General features: G+C 35.1%; 2 protein-coding genes across 4 annotated transcripts in view; one reads left to right on the top strand and one right to left on the bottom strand.

Annotated features, from left to right (window-relative positions):
- The window catches only part of RNMTL1B (rRNA methyltransferase 3B, mitochondrial), a 46,756-nt gene extending 41,711 nt beyond the window's left edge, over positions 1-5,045 (top strand). For both annotated transcript variants that reach the window (XM_051213667.1, XM_051213668.1), the window contains 4 exons: positions 655-730; positions 3,082-3,201; positions 4,023-4,119; positions 4,557-5,045. Coding sequence is in view for 1 of the 2 variants with exons in the window: in XM_051213668.1 (XP_051069665.1) it covers positions 655-730; positions 3,082-3,201; positions 4,023-4,119; positions 4,557-4,692 (429 nt within the window). In the remaining variant the exon portion in view is untranslated. The remainder of the gene's footprint in view (positions 1-654; positions 731-3,081; positions 3,202-4,022; positions 4,120-4,556) is intronic.
- An 880-nt stretch (positions 5,046-5,925) lies between these two features.
- Positions 5,926-22,963, bottom strand: VPS16_1 (Vacuolar protein sorting-associated protein 16). Of its 2 annotated transcripts, XM_035730377.2 has the most exons (13): positions 22,868-22,963; positions 21,353-21,490; positions 21,231-21,319; positions 21,111-21,193; positions 19,325-19,504; positions 17,921-18,154; positions 16,223-16,567; positions 14,748-15,148; positions 12,010-12,835; positions 11,163-11,240; positions 8,859-9,215; positions 7,165-7,268; positions 5,926-6,422 (listed from the first exon to the last, which is right to left on the bottom strand). In XM_035730377.2, exons 2-13 carry the CDS (start codon positions 21,400-21,402, stop codon positions 6,287-6,289), a joined length of 2,883 nt encoding a protein of 960 aa, XP_035585672.1. In that variant the 5' UTR covers positions 21,403-21,490; positions 22,868-22,963; the 3' UTR covers positions 5,926-6,286. The 2 variants fall into 2 exon arrangements, with proteins under 2 accessions (XP_035585672.1, XP_051069663.1); XM_051213666.1 differs by having other exon boundaries at positions 11,163-13,407; positions 16,223-18,154; positions 21,353-22,963.
- Positions 22,964-27,551: the final 4,588 nt, after the last annotated feature.

Genomic DNA, 27,551 nt, shown 5'->3' with positions numbered 1-27,551 from the left:
TTTATAATCTTAACCGAATTTGTAGTGAAATAATTAAATAGGCAAGTAGTTCCATGTTATGCAAATTTGCGATAGGCATTTAACTATTTTTTTACTGTTCTAAATAAGTGATACTTGTAACCATATTCACAGTTTGATTGTATGTTGGAGATGTGCAGTCTGAATCCGCACATCAAAAAACTTCATCTGTAAAAATTGTTTTTATTCTGGTTCATAGGATATAGAAAGCAAGTGGAGAAAAGTAGTTTTGTTCACGGTATTGATGTCAATGTCGCAAATTATTAGCATAGTGCACGAATATATCAATATTTATTGAGATAATTACTCACAGTTAATAAATATCAGTTGAGATTTCCATATCCTCCATCAGCAAAATAGGAAATGAAATTAACAGGGCATGAAATACAAGACGGGAAACATAAAAACCTATTGCATCATAAAGCTAAACAATAGAAATGTAATTCCGAATTAGCAGTTGTGATTGAAGAATCAATAATTTAGAACGAAACTTAAAGATTAAAATGATATCATTTTGTTTCAATAAAATTACTTCATCACGCTTCCCTAACACTGTAATACGACACATATTTCTTGAGCGCATTTATTAGCGACTTACTCAATAATTTACCACTCATTTTTTCATAATATTTTCAGCATTTCGATCGTGTAATTGGTATTGATATGTGTAACAGTGCAATTGAAGATGCTAAATCAAACGCAGAATTGAATGGTACTGTTTTTTAAATGTATGATTAGATTTTTTAAAATTTATATATATATATATATATATATATATATATATATCACTTTTGTGATGGATAACTGTCTCACAACCTATATGGTTGAAATCCACTGGTCACGACCATGTCGAATGTGAGACAATTACCAAACCCAAGCAATCGATGTGGGTTGCTCAATTCTGTAAACTGACTGATGTCAAACATGTGTATCATTCGATACCAGCTCAGTGGTCCAGAGATTAAGCGTTCACGCATGAGACTCAATGTATTTCGTTCCCAGTTGGAGGGGTCATAAGTACACACTCCCAGGGAGTCCCGTACTTCTAATTTTTCGATTGTGATCTAACTAAGATCCGTTCACTATTCAAGAACTCAACAAATCCACTTGAACTTGTGTATCAATTTTGTTACTTTCAAAATGGTTACGAGTTTTTCTTTGAGTTGGTCAAAGAAAATAAATCCTTAGCCTATCTATAACAGTCAATACACTGATTATTTATTGGCCGACTGACAAATGTCCTGGAAATATTTCTGCCGAACAAATAATCTGTCGTTTTAATTCAATTAGATTAGGCATGAATCTCTCCTGTGTGGATAGTTATATTACTTTGTCACACAATTAATTGAATAAAAACTTTCAGAAAAAAATGTATTAATATGGATAACAATGTAGATTATTCATCACACTTATCTTTCGAACAGCTTCGTTAAATTTCACATTTGGTGCAAAAAATTTCAGTAAAATGACAATACCACACATAGCAATGTAATTCATGCACTTATCTATTTATTTCATAGATTCTCTTTATAGTTCCTTACAATTTAGAAACAATATTATCAACTGCTTAAAAACAAAACGATGGACAGCCTTTATGTATGAGAGAGGCCTTGATTTAAGTCGAGTTCAACATCTAAACGTAGATTAATAAGAGACAATTATTGTGAAAGAATTAAGAAAATATTCAAACAACTATCAGTATGGAATTGTGGAGATTGTTGAGTTTTGATTGATATCATGAATCAGTCAATGTTAGACCACCATCGAATACCCGAAGCACTGGGTGCCGTTTCGTCCTATTACGAGACTCCTCAGAAGTGCGCATCCATGATACAACATTCGCGATTCTAACCCAAAACCTTCAGTTTCGTGCTCGACTGCTTAACCTCTAGACCACTGATCTGGTACCTAACAGTGCTAATATCTAACCTCAATCCACGATACTGCACTACCATCTTTTATTGTCTTCGATGGGTAACTGCCTTACATCCGACACGGATTACCTTCTTTTATGTCCACTGACATTTTTATGAGTTATGACAAAGGTGTCTGATTCTTGAATAGTTTTGCAGATAGATAGTAAACTGACTATCCCTTTTGTCAATATATTATCATGTTTGACCCATAAAATCTGTTTCGATATTTTTAGGAGCCTTGAAGATGAGTTATTTCTTGTTAAGATGACTTTAGCTAACGCATTCATAGTGAAGTAATTATCTTATTTAATAAGATTCTAAATTAAATATCGATGATTGAGAAACGAATCTCATTCGTATTAACGTGTATTCCGTCATATCTTGAAGGCGTTCTTGTACGTTTAGTAGAACTATTTTCAGTCTTATGAAGTGAAAGACAGTGGTACATTAAAGACAGAGAAAGATCGCTGCACAATACTGCAAATTAATTTGGATGTCGGACCAGTGGTCTAAAGCTGAAGTGCTCACTGGGAGATCGGAAAGTCTCGGGTTTAATCCCAGTAGAATTGCGGCTGTCCAGTGCTTTCTGGATTTGATTGATTATCTAGGTTCAGTCTATGATCCAAACTATGAAACAACTTCATTTAATCTCTTAACGTGTATTGTCTGTACGATAAAAAACACAGTAAATCAAATCTCTAATCTTACTGAAACTGATATTTTCCGTGGGTCTCAAAATCCCGTTACCCACTTTTCAGTTAACATTTGAAGCCCTGTAAATTGTTTTAAATTAACTAGAAATCTTTCATTCTTGACTGATAGGTCCTGGGTTCGAATCTCGCGGGGAGATCGTGGATGAGCACTGCTGAGGAGTCCCATCCTAGGACGAAACGGCCGTCCAGTGCTTTCAAGTTTTCCATGGTGTTCTAGCTTCAGTCGACTCATGATTTCAACTATTGAAATTTCTAAAATCTCCACAAAACCCTTTACTGAAAATATGTTATGGTTATTAATATTTTTTAAATTTCCATAAGTGTATCAGTTTTGAACATAATTCACATTTAAATCTGTTTGTTTTGTCTATCTCATGTTACAATCCAGTCCCTCTATCAAAAATAATTCTACACATTTATTTTCTTGCTAACAGATATCCAGAATGTTGAATTTTTTGCCGGTAAAGCGGAGAATATCTTACGAAATACTATAGACAGTTTATCAGAATGCTATGATTTGTCAGTTGTAGTTGATCCTCCAAGAGCTGGTCTACGTAAGTTGTTGGTTTCTTATTTAGTTTAGTAATTAATTCCGAGTTATTAATAATTTTTTGCTTTGTCAATGATGGCATGTAATGAACAAGCCTATTCAAACAGTCACTTGTTCTGACTGCTCGAAAAATTGATCACACCTTGCACCTGGTTATAGTGTCAGAAGATATAATACCCGCCGGATAAAATACGTCGAAATTGTTTGAGCTATCAAATTCAGTGTTCTATGTTGATTTCTTTGATAAAATGGTGATCCCAACTGTGCTTGAGCATGTGTCTCAAGAAATTAACATTAGTAGCACTATATCTCCACCGAATATTAACATATCTTTTGCGCACAACGACTACCGAACAGAAAATCGCCAACGGCTAATCGATTCCATTGTTTTCTTTCGCACTATTTGTCTTATACACTGTCACCACAATTATACTGAAAGATCAGCTTACTGTGGTTGATAACTGACGAGTTTGCTGCTTCAATCCTTGTTACGGAATTCCTAGCCACTTATAACTCCGTACTACCACACTTGAACCCACACAATAGATGAAAGGCACAAAATATAAATAAAAGCTTAAGATCCGTCTCTGTAGCAAAATCAAGCTTATTTTTCGTGTCTACTGATAGCTGTTAAACTCTGAAAACTTCTAAAACCATGACATAGTAGGTACACAGAGTTTGACACAATCCGTCCATTTTCTAAAGCCCGTACGTGGCGGGCGTGTAATGATTCGGTTCCTAAAGATCTTATCAAGGGATTCTTATTAAACCTCAACAGTAACTCTATCTTTATCGTTACTCTTATTATTTTCTTATTCATTTTAGATCATTCTGTTATTCAACTGTTGAGAAATTGTAAAAAAATTCAAAGAATTATCTATATTTCCTGTAATATTGAATATGCTGTAGAAAATTTTTTAAAGTAAGTTTTATGTTTGTGTGCATTAGGAATACTTTATATTTGAAAAAAGCATCTACTCTATCCATTGTTATATGTTTGTTTGAAAGAGCGATTTTAACACTTGAGAAGTTTCAACTAGCTAGAAACAAATGGAATCATCTAAATACCGGATAGAGATAAACCACATCAGTACTTGTATTTATTGCTGGTTTAAGATCGGTTCACATAATACTGAAGCGCTAGGTACTGACTTTTCAACTGTTTAGTCCCCCAGAAATTGACTATTTATTAGGCCTCAAACAAAAGACAAAAAGCGTAAAATATGAAAGGATCTGTACTTCTGGAATGTAGGTACAGAAAGCAATGATATTTATAGGCTTTTACATTAAAATAATTTTACTTATTGTGTAATCATACTTTTTTAAAATTCTATGTCATGCTTCTTTCCATGATTTCAGTTTTGCTAGACCTTGTTCCAAGAAATTCACAGGAATACCATTTGTTCCAACTATGGCTGAGGCTGTCGATCTTTTCCCACAAACTCTGCATACTGAAGTTATTTTACTGCTTGAACGTATTCCATCAATTCCATAAACAATTTTGTATATAGTTTATTTCAAATAAATTATTTTGTTACAAACTATTCTGCTTTTTCTTTACAATAAACATTTACGGTCACTTGATTGTTCAAGAGCCCGTACGTGGCGGGCGTGTAATGATTCGGCTCCTAAATAAATTCGTGCTGTTACCGTGTGACAATCTTACTTAGACGAAACACTTAGATTGAGAGATCGAATCTTGGTAAAAGTACAGGTTAAACGAAGAAATATTTATTTACAAATTATTTCTCGTCATGAATCCTCACTACCATACAAGTTTTTACAATTAAAAATGAAATCAGTCCCAAGTGAACCGTGATGAATCAATTTAACAATATATTCTATTAAAATAGTGATCAGTTAGCAATCTGTTTCTCAAAATTCCTCGGGTTCAATTACTAATTTTATCCATAGGTAATTTATTTTAATAATCTGATTACTTAATTCCCTTTGCACACATTTAACTTAGTACGTATCATTAAATTTACAAATAACATTGAACATTGTTTAATTTCGCACTCAATTTCTATTCTTACGTAATGAGTTGTTATGATTAACCGATTATATTATTTTGAATCTCTGAAATTACCATATGATTACTATCTTAGGAGAAAATATTGAGACACATTGCTAAACTGATGCATCACCATTCATTTAGTATTGATTTTATTGTCAACATAGGGTTGTAGAAATTGTTGAATTTCATTGTAGTCACTAACTGACCGAAGTTAAACAACCATTGAGAACGTGGAAGAACCGAACGATCTTTACGTTTCAGTATGAGACTCCTCAGCCGTGAACATTCACAACTCGACAATCGAGGATCGAACCAGAACGTTCAATCTCGTGCGCGAACGCTGAGTCGGGATACAGTGATGTGCAGTTCTAAATTCAGTCAGTCTACGTAGAGTGCGACCATCTTCCATTACTTTCGAAGAGTATCTTCCTCACACCTGACACGGTTTTTCGTCCTGGATACGTACTGCTGAAAAGTCCCATAAGATGAAACGACCATTTAATGCTTCCGGGTTTTGAGTGGTTGATTATCTTTGATCGGCTTGTGATTTCAATGAATTGACTTTATTCTCAGTTGTAAAATCCATATATTAGTGTAGAGCTAATTGAAAGAAAATGTCACTTCACTCAACAACTTCAATTCGAATCTTGTTAGTCACTGATTTCATACTGATGAAATCAATCTACGCAATTAAAAGAAAAAGACTTATTTCGATTAACCAGATAAATACCTCTATTGTCTCCCCTCCTACAAGTGTAACTAAATAATAACTGGAAATAATTTTGTTGTAACAGTAGTATTTTGTTTACAAAATCAAATGTTCAGATAAGGATTATGAGAGGTTTTACTATTAAGCAAAAAAATGGCACAATCAGTGTGTACAATAGAAGAAAGAAGTTCAATAGAAAAAATCAATCGATCACAAGTCGGTATTTACAAGTTTGATGAAGTAAATCATAAAGGATAAAAAATAGATAGGTTTGTTCTTTCAAAAAAAACAAAGATTAGACGTAGATAAAACTAACATCGTTTCAGAGAAATTCCAGTTATTTATGTGTTAAAATATAAATCATCACTGAATTTGTGCTCGTAGATTAGTAATCCGATCATATAATTCTTTGTTGGTTTTTCCAACTTCACGCTGAATATACAATAAATCATATTCTGATTTCTCGCGAACCGCTACTTGAATGGCTTCTTCGATTCTCCTTTTTAAGTAATCGAAGTAAAATGCAATATTCTTAAATGATTTCATTAAGATAAAGTATCTTACCAGATATACCCCCCCCCAAAAAAAAAATACATCAATTCCATTCACTGAAAGCAAATTAATCAGCTAAAACTGTGAATATTCAGTCCTACTTTTGATTGTTTTGCGCAAGAAGATATTTGGAGTATCATTTCAATCTTTTAAGATGTAACCTGTGTATGTTTTTTTTCTTACTGTGTGCATAAACTCATGTGAAGTCTATAGACTATAACATGTGAACAGTTGTACGTAAAATAAAAAGTTATGAGATGAATAAACAAAACGGAACGTTCCTGTTTAAAAAAAAACCAACTTAATTCCATAGATCTTAAATTGTTGAAATAAATTTTTACGAGACTTAATCATGACTACTATATATTTTGTAGGTTGTATTTATTACAGATTAATGTTGTTTGAGATAACATTGAAAATCAAGCAGCACTGGACTTTTTCCTTCTAGTAGATAACTTTATGAAATTTTATAAATTAGAGAACAAAGTCAGTATTTCACTTTTATTATTGTAATTACTTTTTGTTCTCTCTTATTTATACACTACTAAGAACAATGTAAATAGACAACGAAGATCTTTCAGTCCCGTAAAATTATTGATTATTTTTAATATTGTCATAGCTATAATTGGTTAGAATCAATGATTCTATAGTACTGTGATTAACAAAAAAAACAAAAACAAATTGCTTACCCAGTCATTACCCAGAAACGGACTGTTCGTTCAGGTGGAAGTTTAGAAATTAGTTTTATCGCTTCGTCTATACGATTGCCGTCGATACAAATTTTGATTAATATCTTTTTGTATAATAAAAATAATAAGAATTTATTGCGACTAAAGAAGTATGGCTTAAAATTTAAAATAAAACTTTCTATTAACTTATTGATTAAGTTTTGAGTACCAATTATTTTTGCAATGCGGTAGCCAGTAGTTATAGAATATCTGCGTGGAACCGAATATAGTTAGATTAAGGGGAGGTAAGAACCCATAAGTCACTGAATGATGATCACGTCAAGTCATTGCTCTAATTGTTGCTTTTTACCGTTTCAAACAAACTAAGAATGAAGTAGAAGATACGAATACTTAATTGAAAATTAATGTGACATATTATGTGATATAAATAATAAAAGCTGCTTTTTCTTTCTGTTAAATATAGAATCCGATTTAGGATTGAACAGACCATTTCAATTAGGAGTGCGAAACCCTACTTGTGTGTATTCCAATTGGTCAAGTGACTTATTTCATTCATTATAGTCTAGGAAATTAAAATTTATAGTGTTTAGTTTGCATTGATCTAGCTTATTCTGTGGAAACTTTTATTAACCATTTTTGCTTAACTAACATTTAATAAGCTCTCGATAACTACCATATTTTTGTTAAAAATTCAAATTCCTCATTATGCCATATCTTGATCCTATATTAAAAAAGCAAGCCTGTTGTCTGACAACTTTATTATATTTGAGTGAGGAATACAATCTACAAATACAATTAATCCCCATAAAATCACTCAACCAAACTGTAATAGTCAGCTTACTGGTGATTTCAATATATTAATCAAATTCTACTGTGAAGTCTTGAATGGTACAGTTCAAACATGTCGAAAGTAACACAGTTGTCGCTAATGGTATTGGATGATCGTCGCGCTATATCGCGAACTGATTGGAAATGAGATTGTACCCAGTGGTACTAATGCTTAAGCGTTTGCCGCGAGACCTGCAGGTCCTGGTTTCGATCTCGAGCGGGTGCTTGGTTGTACATTGCTAAGGAGTCAAATGCCCTCCAGTTTCCAATGGTACCCAACTAACAAATGAGTTTAACCTCCACAAAACTACCTCAACTAAATACTGATGTATTGTCAGCTGTTATCTTTTACTAAGAATCTACTAACACTGATCTAAACGTCAATTAGATAAGAGAACTGTGATGTACAATGGATTCGATGAACATTTAAATAAATAAAAAATAACCGGTATTCGGTAGTTTGATGTAGTCGGCAGAAAACCCTGGATATATGTTTCGTTCTAGTTGGCGCTCGGTATTAAGGTGTAATTCCAATCTTGAAGGAACTGGTGTTTCCTGTGGGATTCACACCCATATCATCAAAATTCACGACCTAAAACTTTACGATTGAGCTATTCGATCCACACATTAATCTAATGCAGGGCTGAGATAATTACAATTTATTGATTATTCAGTATTAAGAAATATAATCTTGTCTAATCTTATGGTGCTAATAGAAAATAAAAAACTAAACGCGAATATTAGCATACTTAAAACTCCCAACTAGGATATTTTTGAGTGCTTTCACTGAGAAACAAAATAGTGGAGATTATAACACAACAAAGCATAATCATTAGAAAACAATTATTAAGGCTTTTATTGGGTACCTCAACATTAACCGGTGGTTTTTTTGCTCGAATCATTTTATCCATTTCTAACCAAGATGCATTATTGATTGCCATACCAACAACACGAAGAAAAGCGAAACGTTTTTCTGAAACTCTAAATTCTCTGCGTAATTGATCTGCTTGACGTTCGGATTGCCCGGAAGCTAACAAACGACTGAGTGTTGTGTTTAGCGACTGACCAACCCAAAGCTTCTCATTTATACTACCAGACTGTACTACCTCGGGTAATATACGATTAGAGCCGGGTATGGATTTAATTTCGAAGACAGGAGCAGATATTTCTTGTTTCTCAAGTTTACTTTGAAATTTCAATAGACGAACTTGTGCGTTACATTGCTGACACAGAGAAAAGCAGAAACGAAATCCGAATAGTTATAATCTCTATTTAATATTTCAGTAAATTTAATGAGTGTGAAAACATAAATAACTTAATGGGATGGAATTTAAATGGATCCGGAATGGTACTACACAGACGGTGAATGTTGACGCGTAGAAAGCATATTTTAAATTTATACACAATAATACTGATGACTAGTCTATTATTTCAAAAACAAACTTGAACAGTTCATGTTAATGATATCCAGAAGTTGGTGATGTATTACACTACACATTATGCAGTTACACTAAACCAAGCACATCGGTTAGTTCCCAGTTATTGACTTAAAAATAAACAGAAGATATATATTTCTCGTATTATATATCGTAAACTATATCCTAATTATTGTTGTCAAAATGTTTTACCAGAGTATTTCCTGTTTTCTCGTCATGAAATAGTTCCACGAGTTATCTGGAATGGTACCATGTATTATCATACATATTTGAAGGTTATTTATTTATCTTTGTATGGTAAATGCCCTATTTATGTTTCAAATCAATATTTGCTAATATTACTATTTATATAAATTGGTGTAAAACTTAAATCACTCCTCTAATATCTCTCTTCAAGCAAATATACGAAGTAGTTAGGGATGGAAATATCATGATATTTCGTAAATGACATCTATTATGCTCAACAAGTATGAACACATGAAAGATGATAACATGGAGACTTCTTGGATAAGAGGTTCATGTAATGATTGTAATTCATGGTGATAAATGTTAGTCAGTCAGTCAGTAACAACGTAGAACTTCGTACGTACGTACATCAGTTCGATTTGCCACACCACATTAGCACAGAGATGCAGTGGTCGATTCAAATCTCATAGTGGTAGAGGTAGTATAAGCAGTAATCGGGAAGATTAGGGTTTGAAGATGTTATTCAAGGAGTATAATACAGTGAAATAAATTTGAAAAGAGAAAAAAGAAATGGACATGAAGAATTCAGAAGATTAGAATTTGGGAGAACACAAAGAGTGCATACACCTGCACCATTACAAACGATTTTGAGCCATGTCATTCAGGGTCTCTAACCATCGGTTGCTATCATCTCGCGGTCCCCAACCAGGCAGTCTACACCTACCGACATGACTCAGTTCACTTGTCAGTGACTTCATGGACTTGTGCCATGTTTTGATCTGGCCGCCCCTAGCTTTCTTCCAACCTACTCCTATACCACTGAACATCGCACGTCGGGGCAGTCGGTGGTTGGGCATACGTAACACGTGTCCCAGCCATCTCAACTGATGAGGTTTCACTACTTCATCAATTGATTTGCCATCCTTACCTAGTACCCGTTTCCTAACAACTGCATTACTTACTCGATGGTCCCAAGATATACGAGCAATATTTCGAAGACACTTATGATCAAATACTAGTAACCTACGAATATTCTCTACTCCTACCGGCCATGTTTCACTGCCATAAAGTAGGACGGAACGAACTGCTGCGCAGTAAACCCGTCCTTTGGTTGATAGACGGATATCTCGCCTACGCCATAAATGATGCAAGTTGGTAAAACCTAGTCGAGCCTTCTGTATCCGTGCTGAGATTTCGTCACACACCAGACCACAAGGGCTGATGAGACTTCCAAGATAAGTGAAGCGATCGACACGCTCAATTACTTCACTCCCTATCATTAGTTCGGGTGTCAATGCAACCCAATCCTGAAGTAACATTTTGCATTTCGAGGGGAAGAATCGCATGCCGAACATGCTTGCATTGTTGCTTAGAGTGATAAATGTTAGCCAAAATTGTACTTATTTTTCACTTTACTCTAAATTTTGAGTTTTCATTTGTTCTTTTTCATGTATTTTCTCTATATTTGGCTTTTCACTGTATTATTATCATTATCACTACTGACCTTCTTACCACAGATACAAGTAACTTTTTAACTCATATGCTTACCTGAGCCATAAAATCATTCTTTGATTGACGATAAATCTCTTCAGCATTTTGTAATAATGTCAATCGTGAAGCTAAACTCTACAATTAATTAAAATCAATTGTTCGATCATAAGATTTAAGAGTATACAAACTGTAGCAATTATATTATAATGATTATTATTACTACCATTATTATTTTATCAAAGTAATGCTGGTCGGCGGCCTATGCTTTATTGGAAGTAACAGGCGTAAGTAAGCAATGTTACATGAGACTGACTTATTAAGAATAGTACATGACTTTTGAGGCACACTTTAAATGTGAAAGCTGATAATACTGCTCGAATGGCCAAATCAAAATATGCTAAATGGATTACAAGTTTCCAACCTACTGCTTGGAAAATGAATGCTTAAACTATTAAACTATCACTCTAACAAGGGATACTCAAACACCTTTATTAAAATAAACGTAGAAATTGGTGTATTCAAAGTTTGATAGACTGGAATTCATTAGCTTACTTTCAATCTCAACCATCGATAATTGAATTGTTCTTTAAAACAGCATTGGTCATAAAGTTGAGATGATAGTGAATATCACTAATGGATACAACTTTTGTTAATGAACTGAAATGATAACCTATTGTACGTCAAAATAACCAAGACGGAACTAAAAACTCTTCTTAGATCACCAAATAAAGGCACTCTTTGGAGTCAGTCTGTATTGCCTGTGATGAAGGTTAACAGAAGTAGCTTAAGTGGTTCCAACCATACATAGAAGTCTGAGACTTGGAAAAAGGATTACTTAACTTCACGGAAACCAAATATTTTAAAATGAGTGAAAAGTAGAAAATAAAAGAAGAGAACAACTTACATTTTCTTGATAGGCTGAGAGAACAATTTTTTTAGCTTCTGAAGCATGATCATTTTCATGATCAAAATTTAAAAGAGCAGCTTTTGTTGAATTTTCAGAACCAGATTTAGAATGATCAGCTTGTTCTAATGTCTCTTGATATATGGCCAGAGCTATTGGATGCCGACGAAGTACCATTGCAAGATCTGCCGGTGGTAATTTACTTTGCTCTTGCAATGCTACCACAACTGTCGTAATTAGTTCAGGATTTCCAGTCTCTACTGCTCGAACTAATGCACGATTATAACGAGATAATTTTAAAAGTAATGGTACCTGACGCCAAGCGCGTGGCTCATATTCTAATATTTGCTCCGCAACTGTTTCTCGACCAGCTGAAATAACTTGACTAGCTACATCAGCGAAGTCCAAATGAGGAATAGAGGTACTGTAATAGTTGGCATGATGATTACTAGACTTAGATTTGCTCTCTGATGAATTGTTGAATAATTTATCCACAATAGCTGCTACCCGTTCTGATATCAATGTAGCTGCTCCTGAAGATGTTATAGAACTATTGCATGCCCAATGAGCAAGTAAACGAGTAAATGTGCATGTCCCATAATTGCTTTGACTTTCTTCTAGAATGCTTATTGGCCATTTATGTTTTTGATGGATTCGAACAAGTTCAATCGCCATTGGGTAATGACGGCGCATCAATAAACGTTCAAACAATTTGTTTGGTCCTAATTCACGAAACTGACGCCACGTTAGTGCAATACCTAACCATGGAACAGCTAAGCTATTTAACAAACGCAAAGTTTGACAAACCTTTGCAGCATGATCCGCGCTATAAGAAACAATAAAATTATGATGCAAAAGGAACCGAAAAGTAACTACTTAATTTTTATGTAAAATTAGCAAACTTAAAGTATTGGAATACATTATTAATATGCTGTCGAACCACATTAGCTAGACACAGTTAAGGCTTAGGAGTAAAATAAAACTATTGAATGAGTCATGGATAACTTAATAGATTAGAATAAGTCATTTACGAACTTACAGCTTCAACAGTGTCGGGAATATATCCTACCGCCAATCAGAAGGAAAATATAATCCACAACAGTTTTCGGTGGGGTACTCTAGGTTGGAACTTGACCACTAAGAATGAGAAGATTGATTTAAGTCATGTATTTGATCATATGTCTTTCTACCACTGACTAAATGATATGGAGCAACCAAGTGCGAAATGTTGTGATGAGGTGTCAAGTATAACTGATGATGGTAAGTCTGTTTATGACGTTGTGAACCTGTACCAACGAAAGTGGCTGTGTTACGTGCCATACAATCGATGTTACACTTCAGCAGAATGACCGAACAACAAGGTGGAAATCAAATTGTACGACTAATGATAATCCATACCTATCAAAAGATTGTTAAATACCATGGGCAAAAGGAAAAGCTTGAGGGAACATAGAAACCGGAATACTCTAAAAATTTGACAATCGCGATTGAGAAATCAAGTAAAATAACACAAAAAATAGAGAATAAACACCTTCAAAGACAATCTAATCAAAATTTTGAATCCACCAACAAGAAAAACATACGCTTATGATATCCGTTTCTCAAAATAACCTCAGTAAAATATCTACGTTAAAAGTTGAAATGCAAAACAGAAAAATCTTCAAAACTAGAATTCCTCTGTGTACTGCAGTCAACCATTGAATATCAACTATAAGGATTTGTGGAAATAAGATGGTGGTACCTCTGGCTAAACGGAAGAAAACGCCAGTCAACTAACCACAGAAGAGTATAAAGCGCTAAAAAATATCAGAAATAGGATGGACATAGTTACGATTGCAGTTGATAAAGGATACACCACAATAGATATTTACAAAGACGACTACGTTAATAAAGTTAAATTGCTTAAGAATAAAAGTATGTATTAGTCATCACCAAGAAATCCAATCAAAATGTCGACAACTTTATATTTAAGATCACAAACAAGCTCATCAAAGCAGGACAAATAAAAAAATGAAACAAGGTTTATTAAAACTATTCTCCAGCGATTTTATAGTATGCTAAAATCACACAAAACAAATACTCTTCTACGATCGACTGTTGAATTTCATGGGGAATTTCAGTAACACTAAAATATTCAGTGGATTTATGCAATCATTCTATAAAGTCTCCGATACATTTTTTAGGTAAGAATAAGGAGTAGGAGCGAGAAACTAGTGGTATTGAGGATAACTCAATTTCAGTATAGAGTTGTGGAGATTGCTGAGTTTTATTGAAATCATGAACCGGTCAATGTTAAACCACCATTGGAAACCCAGAATTATTGGACGGCTATTTCATCCTAGTATGGGACTCAATTTACCAACCAATCCGGAAAATGATAAACAAAACCAGAATCCACAATAAGATCTAAAGGGGAAAAACTATCGAAATGATTTTATGTAGACACTGTATCAGCACAATTATCAGGAGCAATTAATCATATTCAATTTTTTTTTAAAAAACAAGCTGCTAGTCGTTAAGGAATTTCAAAAGCTTACATCATTTTGAATTAGATAATAATGTCGAGGAAGGCAATGAAAGCCTCACGATTAAACCATAAAGCTCAAAAAATCACAATCGCTGATAAATTATTCCATCATATTTTTTTAAAATACAGTATTTGTATAACCTACTGAATTATCTTAAACAAAAGAAATTCTTTAACTGAGTAATTATGTGCACAAAACAAACAAACTCACAGTTCTTTCAATTTAGCCTCAACTGAATAATGAACTGTATTGTTATTGTTAGTAACAGTGGTAGAAGAAATAGTAGCATTAGGAGTAGTATTCATCATAGCTGATAATAATCCTCGACCTAAATGAGCAGATTCCAGTAGTTCTTGTTGACAAATAGGATCAACAGTTGCATGACATGCTGCTTCAATACAATGTGATATTGCATCAATCATTTGATTAGGTTGTTTAATAGGCAATAAATAATCATTAGTACGTCCACAATTGATTTTTAAACTCTTACTTGCAGACAATAACCATGTGGCTGGACACGATGCTCCAATACGTCCAAGTGATTCTAATGGGGATGGTACACGTTGTAATAATTCGTGTGATGTAGGTGATAGAATGCGAATTCCATCAATCTAATGATACAATATGTGTGTACGTTTGTTAATAAAGAAAAATAAGACAGGAAAAACATGATGAGAATTGGAATATTTCAACATCAATCGAAATTTAGTTTGAATGATATTGAGAGGACTTTGTTTAAAAAAAAACAGCTTTCATAAAACATTACTATCATCTAGAAGAGCTGATAGAAGTCGGAGAATTGGGGAGGATTTTGTTTTTATCCCAATGTTGGATACTTTACCAATGTGTAATATGGTAACTGATTCCTTCACAATACAATGGACTGATAACTAATTCATTTCACCAAATAAACATTCCATTGATATCTAGTTTTCGATGCAACACAATCAACCACATTTCCTCGGATAATGAAACATCTAGTAAAAGATGAAACTATTTTTCAGTCACTGGTAATAAAATTTATCATGAATACTATTCTAATATGGGATGAAAAAATAAATTTATTTGAAAATTGCAGAATTATGACTAGAACTAAAGTAGCTATATTTCGAATTGTGGTAAGGAGTAGTTTTCATTCCACTTTGGGCTAGTCAGCTGGATGTACTTTTACTCCAGTGTTGCTGTTTACACAACAACCGTTGCTTTAATCACCCAACAGGTTATTCACTGAGTTCAGATAGCCTGGATGGAGCGCCAGGATATGGTGGATATACCAATAAAGACTGATCACAATTCAGGCTATAATATCAACAATGAGATAACTAACTACTAGTGTTATGAAGTAATGAATAATAGACTGAGAAAGAAAACAAGAAATGTGATATGTATTCTTGAAATACCTCTCATCATTTCACGATATTTAACCTTTATGAATTGGTTTGTATAAAGAGAGACCAAACTCATCAACACTATAAATGAATAATCTTAAGATTACTCATTCAACTGTCGGAAGTATCAATACGTACCGAGCAGATATTAAGGTGCTTAATTAATCTATTACTGAAAATCGTATTGTTGTTAATAGTACTAAAAAAATCTATGCTAATCAATAAACATTGAATATAGCCTCGTCAATTGAAACACATATTGTCCACACACACACACAAATAAGATATATTACTTACCTCTTGTGCTAAGAATATATCATCAGCATAAAATGTTTCATAAATATCTGACTGTGTACTTATAATAGCAATTAAATTATTCCATTGAAGCACAACAGCTGAATTAGTTAACCAAAGCATCGTTTTAGGATGATTGAATTTTTGATTAGCTGAATTATTATTATTCACCAACATAACTGATATACGTTGGGTCAAGTCAATATGTGAATGTAATTCAGTAAATCGTGTATTGGTAATTAACAATTCACCATTGGTTAAATAAATTGCAACAAATTGCATATTCAAAGATATAGACAATAAGTAAATATCAGAACCAGTTGACCTAGTAAGCTTTGACAAATCAATCTGGATAGTAGAGAAAAATATATATATATTTGAGGAAAACCTCATGAATAAAACATTGTTTAGTATGTTGAATTCCCATCATCTGAGGTGATTGGAACGTGTTGCACATGTCTAGCCATGGCTTACCTCGACGCGTGATATTAGCTGGTGTAGATGTAAGTTGGAAAAAAAGTAAGGGTGGTCAAACTAAGGCTTGGCATCAGTTCACGAGGACACTGGCTACTGATCTGAACCATGCTGGTAGATGCAGACTGCCTGACTGGGCTATGCACAACAACTACGATCAGTTGCTGGGCACATTGGATGACATCGCTTAGAAACAATGACAATGGCGCAGATGAATTTCCTCTAACTTTCTAGATCTTAAGCTCCATAATCCGTTCATCATTACTCCTCCTTTTGTCTTCTTTCGATTCATATCCTTCATTATGCCTTTCACAATTCGTCTTGTTGCCTTCATCTCGCTGCCTCAACGTGATAGAGCGTCTTAGATTACTGTATATTTGTGCCAGGCTCTACGTTTATTATGATTAACTGACTGTTTAGTGGGTACACGCAGCAACAGATGACGTAGAAAACAGTTGTGTTTTTTTTTAAAATAGATACTATTTTGTCAGCAACCGACATTAACTTCTAATTATTCAGGCTGCTAAAATCCATCTCTATCGTACAAGGGGGACTTATATTTAAATGATTTAGGAGTTTGATAAAAATAAAACAACTGATTTTAATTTACTTATCGATAGAAACTACGTTAAGTGATAAAAAACACAAGTGGGGAAAATGGTTGGTGAATGAGAAACTAATTTAGTTTTATTAAATAATAGTGGACAGTGTGCACTTGAGAAGCATAGCATTCCAGAATATAGACCGACGAGTATCTTGAAGTCATGCTAGACGAAGTTATTGACGGTAAACTAAGGTCACAAAGTTTAATATTCACATCTATAATATAAGGAAAAGGAGCATTTATTGTAAAATAAGTTGACATTCTGATGAGAGTAAACTCCAAAAAGAAGCAAGTACCAAGCAGATTCCTGAGTAAAGTAGTAATGATAATCGCTTTATTGAATGTGACTGATATTGACTGGTGCAGAAATAACAGATAAGACTAATATTACACACAGGGATTAGGAAAGTAATGAATATCAAACGATGGTCGATAAATTTGAAGGAAACACAGGTTCAGACTATGTTTAAACAAATATGTATTCATTGAAATCCTGCATCGTGCATGGGAGTAATAAAATAATTTAATAATTTCTATTTTTGTAATCCTACGCATCACAACTAATAGCTCCCTTTCTGATTCACTGCGAGGTTTGAGACAATTCAAAGCTTGGAAGTACTTACACCTTCAACTGTTCCAAAGTCAGCTCGGTACAAATTCTTTTTGTTTGAAAACATCACCCATGGGCTTCGAAAAGAATCAGGTGTTCCAGTTTCAAGAGGTGTTGTGACAATAGTCCAATGTGACAAAGACTTTACTGGTCCAGGTAATTCTACAAGGCGTCGCATACGTGGAGTTTCGATACTGGTAGTTACATATATGTGGTTTCCACCGGTAAGAACAGCTATTCCTGTATTCTAAAAAAAAGATGTCCTACATTAATACTGAAAGCAGCAAGTTCTATATATATATATAATAACATGAATCAATTATTATTAATTACGACTATGAAATAGTGAGCGAAGGTAAAGTCAAATAGCTAATTTGAAGGCACCACTTGACTTTAATAAAGACAAAGCGTTGGACATGCCAAAAACGTAACAGGCAAATATTAGCAATATTTCGCGCTCATAGATGGTTGGGCTATAATTTTCACACCCTTAGAAGTCCATTATGCACACCGTTTGAAGCATATAAAAAGTTTCAGAAACTGGTTAAAATTAGAGGTACACTAACTTTTTAGCTTTGGTCTAAATTAAATAAGGGAAGATAAAAAAAGAGGAACCCTTTGTGGGTGGTCAATGTTAGTTGTAAGAGGCTTTAGAATGTTGATAATTTTCGTTCTCAGTAAACCAGTACTCACAAAGATTCTTCTTTCGAGATCCGATAAGTTAAGAGGAAACAATACTCCATAACTTGTTTCGGTGGTGTTTGAATACACAATTCTTTTTTATATGTTCAGAAATTTCTGATCAAACAAAGCAGTTGCATATCTGGTAAAATGGGTTGAGACTCAAAAATTGTCACACCTACTAACATAGCTATGACATATTTACACAGAAATTAAGCAGTCCTGATGGAAACGACTTAGTGCATCCAGTCCAATAGTTTATTGTGTTTTGAAATTACCAAGCTCAATCCCTGAGTGTTGATTGGTTTAGGAAGGATTTATAAAATAAGCTGACCTTTTATAACTTTTCGCCAAAGGTTGATAACATTCGTTGATGCTGTTTTATGGCAAACTGAAGATTATATCAAGCTATAATGCGATGGAAATCCTGTCTATGATTCTCAAAACTCTAGCTAGCAATTCGGTAATTATACCCTATAATATAATATTGAGCTATTTGACGTATGAAATTACTGTAGGACATTTAAAATTTCTAAAAACAGCTCACTAATACAATTGTATTCAGAAACTGTCAACCTATTAACTATACATTGTTTCTATTAAATACAGTTACGCTGTTTCACAGAAAATTCAGTAATTAAGAAGTTCGTGGCACATCTATTAAATCTGGATTCGGAAATTTCAAATGAGAACAATAACTAATTCATACTAATAGTATCAATACGGCAAGACTTACATAATCAATGGTAAAAAGCTTAGCACTAATTATTTCTCTTTCTTCAGCTTCAGGTCCCATACTAAAACGTCGAACAAACTTGCCCTGATGATCTAATATGATAGTGAATCCTGTTTTTTGGATAACTAATAAATCCTCTGACAAAGTCCAACCAAGCAATATACCAGGTGCATCTTTCCACTGAAAAAAAGGAAGTTTAATTTTTTCATATTATGGAATGAATTCAATGTCGAAAAGTAAATCTAGATAAGAAGTTGGACAAGTGACAATGATTCAGTTTCTATTAAATGTGATAACAATGAAAACTTTTTAATTACATCACTGTTTCCAGAAAATCAAACATCAACAAATATGACAACTTAACTACTTTCAATTACTCTAGCTTACAATACGGCCGGGAATTATTTTGGCACGGAAAGACAGACATATTATCACTACCTGCCGATCTACCATCTCAACAAGGGTTTCTCAAATTGTTCTCAACAATGGTAATCAACAAATCTTCTTACATATTGTGAAAATGGATTTCATTTAGCTTAATAAATGTACGACTTGTAACAGATATGCATTAGTTCATGACTTTCATAAAGATATACTCAGCTCTATCAGGGGCAGATTCCAAACTCCACGAAAATAGTTCAGTGTTCTATCGATAATTACCAAGTGTCTTTTTGTACTGATGAAGACAAAAGAAATAAAGCTCCAATTTACAAAGCCAAATGGGGTTATCGTATTTAATCAGAGTGCATAAGTCAACATACTAAGTGGTCCCGTGAAGTGAAACTTAAAACACTTTAGTTAAGGGGCTTTGAAATCTAGCACATCAAACAGACTTCTTTTACTTTTGAAATCTACACATTAACCAATGTCTCGATTTAGTCAGTAATTTCGAACTAATATCTAAAAACTATATGAAAATAATATATTAGATATAGCTTTTTTTAAAACAAAAATCCAATATTATAGCTTTTTGGGCAAGCCATTTTAACGAACAATTCGTACGTAGTTTACTTCTTTTAGCCTCTTTCCGCCAGTCAAAGTTGGTAATTGTGCACAGGCTAGTTTGAAGCACGCTAGGAAGTTAATATAAAACTCGTCCGGATAGTTTTTCCTCATAAGTACACTTGATGTGCATATTAACTTCAAAAATGGCAAATTTACCTCGATATACGTCTCTTCTGTATGTTTAAAAATATGGACACAAGTACGTCAAACAATAAACGATCAAAGTCTACATAAGGGCTTCACTATAAGGAGTAATATTCAAGTAATCCCTTCAATGATAGTTATGTTCCATCTTGTAATTGATGTTTAATGGCTTATACAAACAGGCGAATTTCAGAGAACTTCATGACACAACTATTGTCGTAATTTGTTTGATTTCAAATCAAAAAACACTGTTCAACGCTCTCATATGCAGTTAAAAACACGGCCATCTCTACGGTCACATAAAAAATATAAACCCATTTCTTGCCTACGCCTGTTACCCCACACGTGAACATAGGCCACTGACCAGAATTCTCAAAACAACTCTGTCCTGGGCTCTTTTTTCAATGTTTTCAGTTGGTACTAGTTATTTTGAATCCATACCTAGGTCTTAGTGTACAAATTTAGGATTGTAACATTATCTTCTTCTGGATTTGCTACAGTGTGAATAACTTTCTTCTAACCATAAGATCTCAAACAGAAAGTATTGCGGGACACTGAGTATTAATTGTCATGTTAATTAAAAGATAAATTTACACATTCAATTCCGAACTAACAAATAAAGTTAAAATCAACTCACAACACTTTGGGAAACGAGTTTGCCTGATGATGTATATATTTGAAGTATAGGTTTCGCTCCCGCTTGGCCATCCAAATACATTGCTAAGTGAACTTAAACTACTGGTAAAAATATCCCTACCGATATAACCAGAATACTGACAAATCGATGTCTTGAATTGTGATATTGAAAATCCCATACCCCACGGCATATCGTAAAGATGAAGCTTTCTACAATACAATAAAAATCAAATCAACAAGTACCTGAAATAAATGTCTCCAACAGCAAACCACTCTTCACCCAAGACCGCCATTATGAAGTTTCAGAAAAGTGCTATTCACGATTTAAACTAATATAAGGTTTAACGACTGACGACAATGATTGACAAGGATACACAGACCCTTTAATAAAAGGCAAATCATATTTGGTAAACAAAGTCAACACAGTTGATGATGGTAGGAAACGCGATAGAAGCGAAATATAATGAATTTAACATATGAATATGTAAAAACAGATAATTAAATGCGTGATTCCCAGTACTAACTTGTGTAGCAGTCTACGTATGCATGAATTAATGTATCAACATCAGTCTTTGAGCAGCAGATATATGTTTGGATAATAAAAATCGCAGGTAAGAACCTTGGTTCATCTTATTTTTTCGGGAAGTCAGGTAATATCAATAGCATTTAAATAAACAGTATAATTTAGAGCCTATTTTATAAATCTGGTTGATACGTAACTTACGTTATCATCAGAGTTAAATGGTGTCTGGCAATGGAATTCAGGACGCGCGATGCATCCTATTTAGGACTCGTTAGCTAGTTATATATGCATTACAGGGTTGATGTTATCTCCAGCACTTGAACCTAGTACCGCCTGTTATTGCGTTATCCGCTAAGCTACTAAGTCCGGTTAGTCACTGGGGCGAATTTTAATTCATTTGTATTGGTTGTTTGGATCCTACGACTGATGATAAGGACTGCAACTAAACAATCTCCTTTGGCATGTGTGCCTCATTCGCAAACTACCCACTATTGCCATACAGTCACAAGCAACATAAGCAGACTTGGACAGCGGCTAACCGTGGAACACAAAACGCGCGCTTCATCCTATTTGGGACTGATCTCCAAACACCCCCCTCAGTAAAAACAGGGTTACTCATCCATATCAGCCTAGAGACCAAGATAACTAGCATTACTATCTAATATCACCCGAACCTTTGTGTTGTCTGCAAACAAGAAAGGCAAAACCAAATATCTCCCGTCAGTCAAGCATAAGAGCCTTATGCTTACGACACCAATGTCGCAAAGAAAGTAATTTCACATCGACAAAATAGAAACACCGAAAAATCCATCTTGGTGTTGAGATAATCTATTGCGAGGTGATTAAATAGCCTATTAACCGTGGTGAGACTTTAATTTATAGCAGGCCCCGGATTTTAGAGCGAAATCCAGTAACCTATTTGGCTAAATAGAGTTTTTGCATTATAGCTGAGGTCAGTTCATTATGAAAACCCTAAATCCAATTCATAAACCTAATCATCAACTGTAAATCATAATTCTAACTCCGCACACTGGTTTATAACCCTCATTTAGTCATAGTTGTCAAGTGGACACTCCCAAGGTCACTCGAACGTTGCTCAAAGGTCGTCCATAAATTATAGTCACACCGCCCATTGTTACTCACTAAATATTCGTTAAGTCAACCCACTATATTGCCTAAGATTACGGCTACTTTATATTCCGTCTAAAAATATGTAAACCCAAGTGACATTTTACAATTTCGAGCAGTTTTATCTCCTTGCATGTAGACGTATGAAACTGACTGCTTCACCACATTAATTCCATCGCGGTAACGCAGCAGTCGTAAAGTTCAGTCAGATAAATCCGATATCCAATATTGTCTCAACGAACAAGAACACGTGAATAGGTTAAATTTTCGTCTATTTTCGCTCTAAGAAAAATTTTTATATCTTCAACAAAGTAAAATGAAAATATTTAAATTTCTCTGAGCTAGTAGTTATACGTATTCAATACCCGTAAATGTGTGCATTGCAATTTATCTAATATCTTCTCCATGAACTTGTATAGACCAATTAATATACTGTTGTTTCGATACGGCTCCATGTACTTGACAGTGTCGGTGGGTGATAGTCTAGCCACCCAACTGTACCAACCCTAGTCAGCTTGGTTGTTTGTTGAACTGTACGTTTTGTCGCTCGGTTGAGTGAATTTGTCTCAGGGTTTTAGGATTTGCGGTTCACCAACGTGGTTGACCTGCACCAAATAACTGGGAGCCTACTCCAGTTGAACGTGGATGGTGTGACCAACCAACTAACGTCAAAGTCACACCTCGTGTCTAGTACAAAACGTGGATTACCCTTTCTTCGTAAGCAAGCCTGATGGCTGCTTTGATGACCATGCAACACAAAACGACGTTATAACAAAAGTTTGTTAGTAAGAATGGGTACAAGGAACAGATTTTGATCACTGCTGCATATTCCAGTCCATGGCGAACAAATTACCTATGCGTGTTAGTTGTTCGTGACCTAAACGAAGATCAGTGGACTGCTTGACACTCATTGACTTGACTGCAGGATGGTTTGATTAAAGCTCAGTTGCACTTCTTCGACCGTACATGTCTCTTGACAGGCAGTATGTTTGGTGGGTCTCAGTGTGAGAAAAAATTATGCGATAAATCGAGTGTTATGGGAAGATTGTTTTGTAGGGATAGTTAATATTGAATTGTTTTCCAATCAGTTCGCAACTAACTACGCAAGTAACTCTTTAAGAATACTTCGAGTTTCAAAACCGAGTAAAGAGGGAGAGTACGCTGTGGGATCAGCCACTTCATCCCGTAGAAAAAACTTGTTAAAAGGCGCTAACCATTTGAATTCCGTCTTCGGAGTTCAGTGATCTTTTTCTAGAAAAGTTATGACGCTTCATGGTGAAAGCCGAGATTCTTCGGAAGTCACGAGGTCGATGTCCCTTCCAATAATCAGAGTAACAATTAATATAGGTACATCGAACGTCCATACAATGTGGTAGACCGTAAGGATCAGTCAAATAGTTTTGTAAATACAAGTTGGCGGTTCTCGGAATCAGCGAAAACCAATGGACACAAGCTGGGCAGTAAACGTTAGCCGCGAAGGGAGAATGCTCTACACACTCAGTGAGTTGATCTAATGCTGTCCAAAGAAGCACGTAATGCGCTTATAAGATGAGAAGCTCATGGACCCAGGGTCATTAAAGCATACTTCACAACAAATGAGGGGATTACAATTAATGCTATCCAATGTTATGCACCCACCAATGACATCACTGACGACGATAACGATCAGTTCTACAAGATGCTGAAATCAATCACAGTGAGGTGCTCAAGAAAGGATCTCGCCATCCGGATGGGAGACCTAAACGCCAAAGTCTAAATCGACAACACCGGATACGGACTGGGAGAGATACACAAACCACTGTGCGTTCAGCAAATTGATTATAGGCGGCCCAATATTCCGTCACATATGCGTTCACAAAGCTTCATGGATCTCACCGGATCACACCACGGAGAACCAGATAGATCTGTAGAATTATAGTCTACTCCGTTATTAGTACTGCTCCAATGATGGACCTAACCTTAAAATTGTAGATTTTCCACGATTTCACTGTCTAATATATGATATATTTCGTGGAATTCATATCATTCTTTACGCTGGATCGTCGTATCGTAACAACTGCCTATATGTGATGGAGGAAACATTTAGGCCGGAGATAGAACAATATATTTAATATGAATAGAAGTCAGACACAAAAGTCACCGGAAACATACTCCACGTTCCATTATGGAAGGCTCAGGAGGAAAAACAAGTGCTAAAGTACCGGAAGTAAGGATTTCTCATCAATATATCAAAGAATGAGCAGAGCGAATGTGAGAACTACAGAGTCGTCACACTACTAACGGTACCAGAAAAAGCTTTGAACAGTGTTTCTGAACTGTATGAAAGACCCAGTAGACGCCCAACTTCGAAGTCAACAGGCTGGATTACGTAAAGACTGGTCGTACACAGACCAAATCGCGACACTATGGACCATCTTGAACAATCCATTGAAGAAACTCGTCATCATACATCAACTTCCCTGATTATGTTGAGGCATCGAACAGCGTAGATAGGAAAACCTTACGAAAAATTCTTCGACATCATGATGTACCTGAGAAAATCGTAAAAATCATACGGAATTCATACGACAGACTACACTGAGAAGTCATGTGTTATTATTATTCGCAAACATCTTATGGGTACATAAGTGTTGTGAAGAAACCATTTCGGGTTTCATCGAAAATGCAATAATGTTAGCATAACATTTGCCATATTTGAAAAAGAGAAGCTATAATGAAAATGGAATAATAATGTTAAATCAGGTTATGTGTAACTGAGAAGAATAGTGAATTGAGTTTAGAGAAGGAAAGAGAGAAAATAAAGCAATAGAAATAAAAGAGACGTGAAATAAGCGAACAGTTTAATAGGCGTGTATATGAAGACAGAACAAGAATAAACAACTATGTATGTATCGTCAAATTAGTAACAAAAATGAAATAGAAAATAATCAAGAAAAAAATTATTATTGCAGTAAGATATGACGTTAGATTAAGTGTTTGTGCATAGTTTGGAGTGATGCCATGAAAGTCCTAATTAAGTGCATGGAGGACAACCCATAGATGCATTCGAAGTGAGGACCAGAGCCGGACAAGTCCGCCCATTCCCCCCTCCTTTCTTCTGGCGGGTGGATAGATTATGAAGGCCTACACATCTGAAGGAAAGCATTGAATACAATGGAGAGCTCAGATGCAACTAGACGATTTGAGCGTCAAAGATGACCTGATACTTCTATCCACACACACGGGCAAATGCATATGAGGACAATCCGTGTAGCAGCTGAAGTAGTGAGTCGAGGAATTAGCGAGTGGAACACCATGTATCGGTTTCAAATATTGGACATCGCCTGTGACGACAGTTTCGGGAGATAATGACTTTGTCAAACAAAAATGTAGAATGTCCGTTTGGGCAGATCAGCTTAAATATACTTTGCAGCAGCAAAATAATCTCAGGCGTGACGACTGAAAACGATCGAAACGATGGCACAAATGTTGTCATATCAAGAAACTGTAGTACAGGTGTTCAAACTAATGTACTGGACTACCGAATCACTGACAAACTCTGTGAGCGAGTTTCACTTTGATTCTGATGCTGCTGTCACATCTGAATCTTGGTTCAAGAGGTAACAAACCATTTTCGAAGTTGAGTTTTCGCGTTAATAGTCACAATCTTAACCACTCCGTGACTTTGAGTTTAGTCGAATACGACCTTACCGACAATAGTCCGACAACATGCAACAGAAAAATTAAGTAACAAAGGGTAGGTCTTTTACCATGGTCACATAATAAAAGCTCGGACGAGGAAGATTGAAGGACGTAAATTGCACTTGAAAGAGATATGAATAAAGATAAAACTACACTACAGAGAGAGGAAAAAATAAACGACATAACTGTCTAACAAAATGCTGCGAGAGAGCTTTCAGCGTGTTTTTTCTGTTAGATTGTAATGGCATTGAGCCCTAATCAAAGAATCCCCAAGGTTGAACGGGAGACACTTGGGAAAATAGACGTTCAGCATTTAACGCGGTGGAAAACTCAATGATGGAGAAGGCGGGAACAATGAATTGAATTATTTCGTGTTGATAGGATGGCATAACTCGGCCTTGCAGGCGTGGTCCCTGCTAAATGTTACCTTATATTACTTACTCAATTACTTACGCCTGTTACTCCTAATGGAGCATAGGCCGCAGACCAGCATTCTCCAACCCACTCTGTCCTGGACCTCCCTTTCCAGTTCTATTCAATTTTTGTTTATTTTTCTCATGTCTGTTTCCATTTCTCGACGAAATGTGTCTTTGGCCTTTCTCTCCACCACCTTCGACCTTGAGAATTAAATCTGAGGGCTTGCCTTGTGATACAGTTGGGTACTTCCCCCAATGTGTGTCCTGTCCACTTCCAGCGCTTCTTCCCGATTTCTTCCTCCGCTGGGATCTGGTTTGTCCTCTCCCACAGTAGGTTGTTGCTAATAGTGTCCGGCCAACGGATCCGAAGTATTTTGCGTAGACAACTGTTAATAAACACTTGTATCTTCTGGATGATGACTTTCGTAGTTCTCCAGGTTTCTGCACCATACAGTAGAATTGTCCTGACATTTGTATTGAAAATACTGACCTTGGTTTTGGTTGACAATTGCTTTGAGTTCCAGATGTTCATCAGTTGTAAACATGCTGCTATTGCTTTGCCGATCCGCGCCTTCACATCTGCATCAGATCCATCGTGTTCATCAATGATGCTGCCCAGATATGTAAAGGTTTTTACATCTTCCAAATCTTCTCCGTCAATTGTGACTGGATTGGCGCATGCTGTGTTGTGTCG

The sequence above is a fragment of the Schistosoma haematobium genome, chromosome 3 (genome assembly GCF_000699445.3).
Source record: "Schistosoma haematobium chromosome 3, whole genome shotgun sequence".
In the NCBI taxonomy this organism is placed as follows: Eukaryota; Metazoa; Platyhelminthes; class Trematoda; order Strigeidida; family Schistosomatidae; genus Schistosoma; species Schistosoma haematobium.
Note: the sequence above shows the minus strand (reverse complement) of the source record. Positions and strands in the feature narration are given on the sequence as shown.

Bases quoted from the DNA above. Each gene is read 5' to 3' on its own strand.
- VPS16_1 (XM_035730377.2), bottom strand. From the start codon at position 21,402: ATGGCGGTCTTGGGTGAAGAGTGGTTTGCTGTTGGAGACATTTATTTC. The intron at 21,320-21,352 runs GTACTTGTTGAT...ATTGTATTGTAG, and splicing joins GTTGGAGACATTTATTTCAG to AAAGCTTCATCTTTACGATA. The intron at 19,505-21,110 runs GTGAGTTGATTT...CCTTTTTTTCAG, and splicing joins AACTCGTTTCCCAAAGTGTT to TGGAAAGATGCACCTGGTAT.